This window comes from Lynx rufus, unplaced genomic scaffold (assembly GCF_022079265.1).
Source record: "Lynx rufus isolate CCGP_SWC_20201006 ecotype Redwood Valley unplaced genomic scaffold, mLynRuf1.p SCAF_5, whole genome shotgun sequence".
Classification (NCBI taxonomy): domain Eukaryota; kingdom Metazoa; phylum Chordata; class Mammalia; order Carnivora; family Felidae; genus Lynx; species Lynx rufus.
In genome coordinates, this window is record NW_025814867.1 from 156,821,057 (window position 1) to 156,832,956 (window position 11,900).

At 59.1% G+C, this 11,900-nt stretch overlaps 1 protein-coding gene across 1 annotated transcript in view; it reads left to right on the forward strand.

The window, feature by feature from the left end:
* The window catches only part of AGPAT3 (1-acylglycerol-3-phosphate O-acyltransferase 3), an 81,103-nt gene extending 70,079 nt beyond the window's left edge, over positions 1–11,024 (forward strand). The window contains exons 5-9 of the mRNA XM_047099098.1: positions 154–307; positions 854–956; positions 3,492–3,567; positions 8,125–8,323; positions 8,927–11,024. Of these exons, the coding sequence (XP_046955054.1) occupies positions 154–307; positions 854–956; positions 3,492–3,567; positions 8,125–8,323; positions 8,927–9,015 (621 nt within the window). The 3' untranslated portion in view covers positions 9,016–11,024. The remainder of the gene's footprint in view (positions 1–153; positions 308–853; positions 957–3,491; positions 3,568–8,124; positions 8,324–8,926) is intronic.
* Positions 11,025–11,900: the final 876 nt, after the last annotated feature.

Consider the following 11,900-nt stretch of genomic DNA (forward strand, 5'->3'; position numbering starts at 1 on the left):
TGAACGGAACGGCGTTTTCAGCGATGCCACGTGCTGGTCACTAGAGTGTTCCGTCAGTTTGACAGATTCGGTGACGCGCGCTTTGTGGGTGGGAACGTTCCCCGGGGCCTGTCGCCGGGGTAACCTCCGTCCCCGCTCTCGCTCGTGTCCTAGTTCCTCCTGTACTGCGAGGGCACGCGCTTCACGGAGAAGAAGCACCGCGTGAGCATGGAGGTGGCCGCCTCCAAGGGGCTGCCCGCCCTCAAGTACCACCTGCTGCCTCGAACCAAGGGCTTCACCACGGCGGTCCAGTGCCTCCGGGGGACAGGTAAGCGGCCGCCACCTGCCCTGGGCTCTGCGAGCAGCAGGACGGGAGAGTGACCTGCCCCGAGCCACGCAAATGACATGTGAGATACAGGCAGAGGCAAGTGGGTGGGGTTAACGCGTGTGAGGCTGTCGTGTCCTTTCTGACACGATGGAACGCTAGTTAGTGGGGAATCAGCAAAGCGATGAGAAAGCGTGTAACCGGAAACCTTACGAGGGGAACCGTATGTGTTCCTGATTAATCCCAACGGAGGCAAGATCAAAGAGAGGGGACAAAGAGCAGAGCAAGTAGGAGGCAGCCAGACAGTAAATTTGGACACGAACGGTCAGTAACTGCACTCGACCCGCGTACCCACGTGACAGGAAGGTGCGGGGCGGGTTCGGGGTTGTGCGGGTGCTGAGCTGCACGCGCGTGCCGTGCGGCGTGGGCACGATGCTGTGGTGCAGGGGTGGGCGCTGAGGGATGTGGGGGCGGAGTGATGCGGGCGCAGGGGCAGGTGCGGGTGCGCTGCGGCCCTGGCCCAGGGCTCACCCCCACCTCTCCCTACAGTCGCAGCCGTGTATGACGTCACGCTGAATTTCCGCGGAAACAAGAACCCGTCTTTGCTGGGGATCCTCTACGGGAAGAAGTACGAGGCAGACATGTGCGTGAGGTGAGCTGGGAGGGTCCCCGCCAGTGGCAGCCACCCCCCGCCCCCCGCCCACCTCCCCAGCCCCTGGCACTGGGCCCTCCCTGCGCCCAGTGGAGGCAGCCTTCTCCCCAGGACTGCAGATGTGGGGACAGACACAAGCACCCCTCCTGCAGGGTGGAGGGGTGGGTGCGGGGGTAAGGGCAGAATGTTCTGGAAGCTCAGGGGGAGCAGCAACCCCTTCTTTTTAAAAGGGGCTGAGTGAGGTTCAGCTTGGACAGTGACCAGGCTCGTTCTCGACAGAAGGGTGAGCTGTCCCAGCTCAAGGGGCCGATGCTCTTAGTGGGGACTGTGAGGCCAGCTCAAGCGTGATTCCATGCGCGCCCTCCTGCTCCGCTTTCTGTCCAAATATCCCTGGGGAGACTTGTCCGTCCCTCGGTCCCTTCAAATGCCCGGGAGGGCAGGACCTTCCCCGGCGTGTGGGCGGGTCCCGTGGAGCCGTTAGCTCCTGTGTCTGACACCCGCCAGCACCAGCTGGGTGTCTAGCCGGTCACGCTGGCCCTCGTCAGAGGCCCCCGTCCGGTGAGTGTGGAGAACGTGAGCAGGTACATGTTTGAAACGACAACACCTAGTCTCCCCACCAGGAGTAACTTTGTGAATGTGAAGAGTAAGCCGGGAGGCTTTTTCCTTCTGAAGTTTGCAGCAGACTGGCTCGAAGTAGGTGGAAGGCCTCGTTGCATCCTGGGGTGGGGAGAGAGCCCGGGATCCTTGCCCTTAGGCCTCTAGAACCACCAGGGACTGCGTGGCTGATCTGGGGCTGACCTGACCCTGGCCGTGATTCTGACCAGAACACATGCCGTGGTCCGGGGCAGTGACAACAGTGGACAACAGGGCTCTGTGTCCTCCCTCACCTAGCCGGTCCCCGGGGAGTCAGGGGTGCGCCTCGGCCACTGGGGTCCGAGCTGGCGGGTGAAGGAGCTGGGGGAACTCTGCGGTCCAGCCCCAGGCCGGTGCCCACGGCCGCCGCACCGGTTGCCTCTCCGAGTGGACGGTGCCCCCCACCCCCCACCAGCAGGAGGAGACCCGTTCCTTCCTCTGTTCATCGTGCCCTTTATTGCAGAAGGCATGGAGTTATATTTTACCTAATCTCGTAATGGATATGTGCTTAGAGCTTCTAAAGGCTTCAACTTCCTGTTTTGTGATACTTGCCATTGGGGTATTTTGAATAAAAGCAGGATTCCGATGAGTGTAAAACATGCTTATAACCCAGCCAAAGTTCTCCTGGCCCGAGGGGGCTTTCCCCTTTGACCCCACCTCCTGTCCCCTCCCGGTGAAGTTGCCCTGGGGGCAAGGTCAGGGGCATTTGGTGGTGGTGGCCCGAGCTCCCGGTGTCTGTGCTGGCCCTTGGGGCAGAAGCCTTGAAGAGGCTTGAGTCGACGCCAGGAGATAGATGCCCGTCTTTATCTTTATTTTTAGCACCATTTTGAGTCCTTATTTTATACGTTTCATACTGCACGTGGCCACCTTGTGATAGAACGTGGCTGCGGCATCCACTCTGGGATGTGGATGTACAGCCAGGGAGGGCAGTCGAGTGAGTTTGAAGCCCTTAGCAGCCATCCCTCTGTAGACAGCCCCCTTCTGAACTTCGTGTCCTCACCTGTGGCACACCAGTTCCCAAGAGCTTTGGGGGTCCACAGAGCCACCCAGAGGCTGCGTGTCGTGCGGCCCCCGCGTCACTCCCATGTCTGACGGCACATGTGCTTATAAAACTTTGCCGTTTTCCTTTCAAATACGGGGAAGATCGGGAGGTCCACAGAAGCAAAGTTCTCCATTTTCTTAGAGACAGGGTTAGGATGCCTTCAGCCACAGAGATTCTCCCAGGGCCGCCCTTACTCTGGCCTGCTGGGTGGGCCCCGGCGCCCCCTGCTGGCGATCTCAGGTGCCGCGGCTGCCGCGGGTCCCCGTCCTTGCCCCGGTTCCCCTCCCCAGATGGACACGCGGGCTCCAGGGCCGGTAATGCGGCAGCTGATCACTTTCGTAAATAAGTTTGTGTCTTTACTAGTCAGCTGTCTGTGAGTGAAGATTGAAGTCCTGGATCTCTCTCGCTTTTCGTATTTGGAGCACGTAGCTTTCGTTTGTGAAATACATAGTTTTCTTGGCCTAGTGGAAGACACTCTCAGTTCTGACTGTTTCCAAAGAACGAACCAGTAAGAGCCAAACTCCTGCTGCGGCCCACAAATGCCCGCCCTCCACAGTGGGAACGGGGCACGATCTGCCCAGGAGAACCCCTCGTGAGAGTCGCTGGCTTTGCCTCAAAGGCGAATGGTCTCCCGGCCCTCCCTCCGCGGCCCCCGCGGTCCCGCAGGGCTCCAGGCGCTCCACTGTGCCCGGGTGGACGCCTTCGACATTCGTGTGTTTTTAGGAATTGAGAGCGAGGCGCGACCAGAGAAGGCGGGGGGAGGGGGCAGAGAATAACCGAGCTGTGCCACGATTATGTCCCCTTTTCTGTGCGACGCCATCCAACAGTGAGCCACTTTGCTCTCGATCTTAACAAAACAGGAGGTTCCCTCTGGAAGAGATCCCGCTGGATGAAAAGGAAGCAGCTCAGTGGCTCCACAAACTGTACCAGGAGAAGGTAACTCAGCTTTCCTCCCCGGGGGCTGGTGCAGAGGTCTCGAAGGGGCGGCTCGCAGGGCAGGTGGGACCTTCCGGAGACGGGGGCGGGGCGTCTGCAGTCCTCGAACACTTCTACCTTCTTTATTCTTTCCATTTTCTTGTGAGAAATCAACACGCTGGAGACAAGCGTAAAGGATAACACGGTGCTTCTACAACCGCGGCTGGTTAACGTTCTGTCACATTTGTTTCCTTTTTCGTGTAAAAGAAGGTATAGATCTGTAGCCTCCACATATATATATATATATATGGCGTGTGTGTGTGTGCGTGTGTGTGTGTGCGTGCGCGCGTGCGCGCATGTGTGCGTGCCACAGGTGACATGAGGTTATCCTTATGCCACCCACCCCCGGTCCTTCCCTCTCCATTCCCCGGTAGCACGCCCTGCCCTGAACGCCCTGCCAGCTTGGTTTCCGTACGTGGGCAGGACGTTAGATCTTCATCTTCAGCATCGTGGGAGGCTTAGAGAATGAGAAAGTCCTTTCTGCATTCAACAAGTACCCTTTTAAAGGCACTGACGAGCTCTTAGGAAAATCTGGGAAATCTCTAAGGGTCAAAAAAGGAGGTTGAGCTGAAAAGCAGGTGGCGAGCCTGTGACCCGGGAATGCCACGCTCCACCAGCGGGTTTTGCGAGTCCCTTTAACCTCGAGTCTTGATTTTTAGCGCCTACCCGGAACAGAAGATCAGGGTTTGATCTCATGCCAGGTCCCTGAGATCCTGAGATCCAGGCCTCAGGACCCTCCGAGAGTTTTCCCTCGCACGGTGAACTGAAAGAAACCTACTTTCCAGCGCAGGGAAATGGCTCTGACGCTCCCCCTTCTCCTCTTGGTCTGAACAAGGGCTCCCTGATAACATGTAACCACAGGTCTGCCCTCGAACGGCTATGCTAGCAACACAGCTCAAGGAGAATAGAACCAAAATGTCAACTCAAGTGGTTCTAGGCAAATCACTAGAGTTCCTGAGAGAAGCCCACGCAGGACCGGAGGGACGTTCCTCCGAACCTCAGCTGCTCACGATCTCCACGGGGAAAATTCTGTCGGGGAGGAGCTCATAACCAGACCACGTGGGCAGGGCGCACAAAGAACCGAAGAGGTAAACTCTCCAAAAACTGCAGCCAGTGGAACTGTCAGAGACTAAAATCAGTGCGTCCGAAGCGATGGGGCACAAAGAAGGAACGGAAAAGAAAAGGGAAGGATCTGCAGAAAAAAAGGCAGATTTAAGAAAAACCGAGTCAAATTTGTAGGCAGGAAAAATCTAGCTGTTGACAGTAAAATCTTAATTAATAGATTGAACAGCAGATTTGATACAGCTGAAGACACAATTAGTAAAGTGGAAGATGGAGAAGAAATTCCTGGGAAGGTAGCAGGAGGGAGTGCAAACATAAAAGGAAGTACAGAAAACACGGAGGGCAAAGTGAGAGGTCCAGAAAAGAACTGCTGGTGGGTAAGAGACAGGAGTGGTGAGGAGCAGGGGTCAGAAGACCGCCGTCAAGCTTCTAGCACTCGTCAGGTTCAAGAGCCACAAGTCTGGAACAGGGTAAGTGAAAAGATATCCACTCCCCAATTATCACTGAAATTGCAGAACACCAAAGACAACCAGGAGCTCTTAGAACAACCAGAGAGAAAAGACCGATTCCCCGGGAGGGAATGACCGTCACGTTGACATTAGACACACGTCTTACTATGTATCACAACCTCTTCTAAATGTCTTACGCACGTTTTGTCCTCACAGCAACCGCACACAACACACTGGCAGGTGCATACATTATACATGAATACACGTAGAAAAACAGAGAGCACACACAAAATAGAACAAAGAAAATAATAAAAACAGCATACGTCATAGTGACGGAAAGCAAAGCCACAGGAGTGAGTCAGCTGTACCGCATGCTTTTCCTGTGAAAATATTAATGATCTAGAAATCCCTGGGCAAGACCGACCAGTTAGAAGTGTAATTGCATCAGTAGAGACAGAAAGGTGAGCTGACCAGAGGACAATGGTGAGAGCAGCATCTCTCACTTAATGCCCGTACATTTGAAAACTTAGATGGAATGCGGGATTTCCAAGAACACAGCTCTCTCCCGAAGAGAAACGCAGCCTACGTGCAGAATCCATACGGCATGTGTGTCTCGGGTCGGTGGAAAGGCAGACCTGGCACTCGCCAGCTGGAAGCGGGGAATGCGTCCCTGAATCTAGGTCCGCATCAAAGAGTTTGAAACTCTTGCCACAGACATTTGTGAGCAACGGCATTTGCGCAGCGCGAGATGAGCCATGACCTGGTGGCGCGTTACTGGGAAATAGGGACCCCGTGTGTGTGCTTCCGTTCGCTGCGATTCCATCCGCGTGAACGAACTGCGGACCATCAACACGGCTACACCTTGGGGATGTGGTGTACGGAGATAGCCGGCCGCGGTGTGTGGGGGACGTATGACGCCCCTCACGGGAGGCTGCCAGCGCGTCTCGCACGCGTGCCCGTTGAGCGTGTGTGTGATCGGTGTGGGGGAGCATGGTGACCCCGGAGGGGATGGAGCGGGGGCCTCATCTCCGGCTCCCAGGTGTACCTCCCCAGATCACCTGGTGCAAATGCACCAAGCGACAAGTTTTGACATCGGCGACTTTTTGGGGTATTTTTATATTATCTGCCATGTTTTTCTCGAGTATCGAGACATATACTAATACGGTAGGCTCGGCTGTCCTTCCTGTCACATGTATTTTACAGTAAGGACCGCATACCGTGTGCTGTCTGTTTTTTCTTTCTCTGGTCACCATCGTTTTTATGTCTGTCAGCGTGGACGTACGTAGATTTAATTCACTCCTTTTCTTTTAGAAGATCTTTGAAAAGAATTTTTTTTTTAATTTAATAAATTCCACCCCCGATGTGGGGCTCGAACTCACGACCCCAAGATCAGGAGTCCTGCTCCAATGACCGGGCCAGCCGGGCACCCCAGTTCACTCCGCTTAAATGCCCTCTTCTGGCATTGCGCCACGGGTGACAGCCTGTTGTCCCCTCTGCGGACAGTCAGGTCGTGTCCCGCTCTGTGCTGCGTGTTTCTTGGAGACACGGACTCGTGCTGTCACCGTTGGCGTAGCCTACTCACTTTGCGAAATGTTTCTAAGCTGTGCTTCGAGGAGACGCCCAGTTCACGCTGAGCGTGAGAGGCCCCTTGCCCCCCGGGTCGTGTGAGTAGAGGGTCCGGCTGGCCCCCTGAGCGACCAGACTCAGCACTTGGATCCCGATGCCACAAACAGCCTCTGAGAGACGTTGACACCCTACACGGCTACCTCCGGTCATAACCTAGGAACGGACCACGCTCTCACCAGCGGAGTACAGAGGTCGTGCCCCGCGGCTTCCCCATTCTGCAGATGTGGAGACGGGGCTGCGGGTGCCAGGCGGAGCCGTCCCTGGGCCTCCCGGTCTCCTGCCCTCACGCCGTCTGCGCGCCTGCCGCACGGTCAGGAAGTGGTACCCTGAGGCCAGCGCTCCTGCCTCCTGGCCACTCGAGCCCTCCTAGAATGTGCGCTCTGGGCCCGTGGCCCCGGGGCCCCTCCGCCGCCAGGCTTCGGGGGGATGAGGTCAGGGGTCTGCAGGCGTTGGCGGTTGGGATCCTCGCCAGCGCCAGCATGTTGAGCAGAGGTTTGCAAGGAAGGGAGCAGGCGGGGCAGGGGAGGGTCGGGAGGAGAGGGCACGAGCTCCGAGAGCCAGCTCCAAGAGGCCGCCTCGGCGGGTCGGGCCCAGCGTTTCGTCTCAGTGAGACAGACCCAATGTGACCGAGTCTGAATGCTCCCGTGTGCCGTGGGTGAGTGCCGTTTCCCCTGAAATGCGGGCCAGGGCCACACGCCGAGTGCATGTGCACACTGGCACACGCTTCCCGCCGGGGGGCCCCGTTCAGAACGGTGCGGAGCCGCCTCCGCCCGGGAGGAGCGGGTGTGTATGTGCCGCGGGGGCCTCGAGCACCGGGCTTTTGTACAGGTCCTCCCTCAGGACAGCGGGCGGGCTTGGCCGCCTCCCTCCCCCTCCCCCACCCCTGCAAGCAGGATCCTGCCACCACTCCCGGGTGGGTGTCGACAGGGGGTGGGCCTGAGCCCTCCCCGTTAGACAGGGCAGTGGGCGGGACCAGCAGCCCCGCGAGGAGCCACGCCCCCTCCCCGGGGAAGCAGACAGGTGCCTGCAGGAAAGGATGTCCCTGACGGGAGGAGCCCCTCCCCTGGGAGACCTGGGGGCAGGGGGGATGCGTTGTGGCAGGTGCACGACTGGGCTCCAGGCAGGTCAAGGCCGTGCCCCACCCGCCCCGCCTTCAGAAGGTAGCAGGAGGCGATGAGGTCAAGGTGGAGGTGACTGCCTGTGCCTGGCTGGCTTTGAGCTTTGACACAAGCAGCCGAGGGGCTCCGCAAAGGACACACCGTCCCGCATCTGCCGCGCACTCACGGCTCGCCGCTTTCTTTACGCGGAACCGTTTTAGGCTGAGTCCGTTTCCGCGGTCAGTACCGGTCAGTACAGCGGCCACTGTCGTTGACTCTTTCAGGACGCGTTGCAGGAGATGTATAACCAGAAGGGCGTGTTTCCAGGAGAGCAGTTCAAACCTGCCAGAAGGCCGTGGACGCTTCTGAATTTCCTCTTCTGGGCCACGGTCCTGCTGTCTCCTCTTTTCAGCTGTGTCTTCGGCGTCTTTGCGAGTGGTTCCCCCCTCCTGATCCTGACGTTCCTGGGGTTTGTGGGGGCAGGTAACGCACGCGAATGATAGCACAGCTCAGGGTCGGGGATCTTCTGAGCGCCAGCCGCAGAGCTCCGCAGGGAGCTGGGTGCGCCTGGAGCCCTTTTGGCCTCAGAGAGCGGGCTCTGTCCGCTAAGCCACAGGGTCGTGGAGACCACAGCCCGGTCCCGGGGCCACGTGCTCTCGTGGCATCCTGTGCTGAACTGGGCAGGCGCCCGTGGGGAGTCCCTGAGCTACTCTGTCTGCGTTCGGGTTTGGGGGGCTTGGGGGGGCTTGATGGTCTGAAGGTCTCTGAGGACATGGTCATTACTGTCCCGAACAGAATCGTGGGCGCTCAGGACTCCCCAGGTATCCTTGTCGGAGAGACGGGCACCCAGTCTGCCCCTGGGCACCTCACAGGGCAGTGCAGCCCCCACCAGGCCCGCACCCACCTCCTGTCGCTGGAGGAGCGGAGGCCATCACTCCCCCCCAGACGGGCTGAGCACGGCAGTGGGAGGGGCCGGGGGAGGGGAGAGGGCTGGCCTGCCATCCCCTCGGGACCCTGCCCAGTAGCGAGTTCCCTCGTGGGACGGCCAAGCCATCGGTCTGACCTTGCCTCTTTCCTATTTCAAAGCTTCCTTTGGAGTCCGCCGGCTAATAGGAGTAACTGAAATAGAAAAAGGCTCTAGCTACGGAAACCAAGAATTTAAGAAAAAGGAGTGATTCCTGGCTGTGGTTGTGCACACGTAACCCGACGGCGGTGTCCAGTTAACTCAATTAAAAACAGAACCACACACCCAGATCGGAGGACAAGACACTTAGAAACTATTTTTCTTATTAACTGGTGACTAATATCAACCAATAAACCTTGAGCCAAGAGCAAAGCCGTCGGAAGGCCTGCGGACGAAGACGCCAGCGGCACCCCGGGCGGGGTCCCAGGGTCCCACGAGCCAGGCTCCGAGGGCGCCGTGCGTGCGGGCCCACCGCTGCGGGGGGCCGGGTCCCACCCCACCGCGACCTCGCGAGAATTCTGCCTGCCAGAGGGAGCCTTCGGCTGCTTTCTCTTCTTAAACTTAGATCCATTTTTGGTTTTTACCAGTTATTTTGGGAACTCCCCCTGCCCCCCCCCCCCGCCTCCTCCCCTGACCCCAGCAAACCCTCCCCGGCCCTCCAGGGAACGAGGACATGTCAGCCCCCAGGCCCACAAAGCACCTGCCCGTCCTGTCTTCACACACGGGTGTTCTCGGGTGACCAGGGCGGGCCGAGCGCCAGGTGGCCGGGCAGGTGCCCCTGAGCTGGCGGTGGGGACGCCCCACCCCGGCTGCCTGGCTCCTCCCTGAGCCTGTGTGGAAGCACTTTACATCCGTTTCTAAAGTGATCCGCCCCCTGAGACCTCTGTCCCTCTTTTTCCCTGCTCAGTCGTCAGCCCCTCTACTGGGCCGCACCCCTGCCGCCAGCCCCGGGGACAGCTGCCCTGCAGCCCACGGGCCTCTTGGATGTTGGTTTCAAAGAACGTCCCCACCAGACCTCCTCTCTTCTGGAGGCGGTTGGAGACTGTTCCCTGGGAGCTCGTCGGCTCCTAGGGGTTTTATTTTTACTGTTGGTCTGTTCGTGGCTCTCGTCTCCCTGGGAAGTAGAGGTGGTGGCCCCCCTCCCTTCCCCGAGCAGGTGCCTGGGTGCCCGGGGCGGGGGTGGGCACCTCCTTGCGCAGGCTTCGCCTGGGAGCCTGGGAGCACTGCCCCGCCTCAGCTCCCCCTGCTGGGGGGTGTCTGCCAGGGTCCCGACTTCGCTGCAGCCCTGGGCGTGGGGCTGCCCAGCAGGCCTCTCCCCAGGCTCGGCTCAAGCATCCCACTGTCCACCCGCTTGCATCAGACTTCTTTCTTAAACCTCCCGCGTGCTGTTTTCAAGTCACACCCCCCTCGCCTTTTTTTTTTTTCCCCCTCTTTTTAGCAAAGGAAGGAAAAGTAACGGGTGTTAGCCCTGGTGCACTGGAGCCAGCGTGCCGAACAGAGGCAGGTTGAATTTTCTAGGAGAAAAGGTGGAGGAAAGAGGCATGGAGAAAATATAGACTAAATTGGACAAGTGCCTCTGCATCAGCCCTAAGTGTGTATTCTGGGAGGCTCTCTGGGGACAGCACGCGGTCTCTAGGACGAGGACGCTGCTGGGTTCTGTGTGAGAGCACCCTGCCCTCCCCCCGCTGCAGGGGGGGCCACCGCGGGTTAGTCTGCTCTCCTGTGGCATGCTGCTCCCGGCTTCCGTGTTTGTGTCCTGTGCTAACTCACTAACACCTAAAGCATCTTGAGAACGGTGGGGGGGCACTCCTGCGTGCATGCGGTCCCTAGAAGGCCCAGGTTTAGGTCTTGTACCTTGTAATTCATGGTTCTCCTTGGCCAGAGAAGTTCTCTCCCCCTGAAATGACTGCGTACCGGGCACCCTCCTCCCGGAGCCACTGGAGGGGCCGTGCGGGGTCCGGGTACGATGGAGGCTGAGGGCGGGCGTAGGTCTTAAGTCTCGGTGATTCCCTTCTGATCTAACACAGATGAGCCCGTGCATTTGGTGCCCAGACCTTGAGAGCAAGCAAACCTCACCATGGACGTTTGGGGGGGGTTGTTTTTTGTTTTTCTGTTTTTTGTTTCTTTTTCAGGGGGATGGATTTTGCTTTACGTCCGCTTTAGAAGGAGAGGGAGAGGGGGCTCCTTTAATTTTCAAAATTAATAAATCGCAGAATAGTGCTTTTCTTCTTTTCTTTTCCTTCACGCCCACAACTCAACATCGTTGGTGGCTGACGTCACGTCCACGTGGAGGCCACGTGTTTGGACGGTGCCAGCCGGCCGCGGCGGGGGGTGGCTCAGGGCCCGGGCTCTGGCGCCCTCCACGCGGGGCGGCGGGCCGGGGAGCACGGGCGACGTGGGCAGACCCCCTCTGCCGGGCCAGCTGGCCGCTCCGTGCGCCTCCGGAGCCCTCGCCCCCCCTCGCCGGAGGCGCGGCGGGAGGTCCCCCGCGAGCACCCCACGGGCTGAGCTCCAAGCCTGGGGACCACGGGCGGCTTGCCTCTCAGGCACCAGGTGCCACATCTGGTCCGCCCCGCCCGGCGAGTAGAGTTTGGGTTGTGGGCGCCCCCCCCCCGTGTCCAGCTGGGGAGAGGACCACAGATTCTTTGCCCGCCACCCCCCCCCCCCCGAGTTCCAGGGGCTTCTAAGGTGCCTGTGGCACTTCCTGGTGACTCTGTGGCAGCTAGCAGCACCCGGGGACTCTGGTGGCATCAGTGACGGTCCCCACGGCATGCAGGCGAGGAGGCCCTGGGGAAGGGCTTCGCCGGTCAGAAAGAGAGCCCGTCCTCGTTTGCGATTAATCCGAAGGAAGAAGTGGCACCGGCCGTACGGGGCCTGGTGGCCGCGTCCTTCCCGTGTCCCCTCCAGCCCGTCCTCAGGAAGCACAGCCTCTCGTAGACACGAGCTCTGCGTCCACAGACCGCTAAAGAGCAACAGAAAACGGCGTGAGCAGCACTCCATTGTAAACAGGGCAGGAATGCTCACTGACGCGTGCTGGGTCTCCAGCTGTCCGTCCCCGGGACCCCTCCTCGTGCACCGTGGCTCGGGAACCCTTCC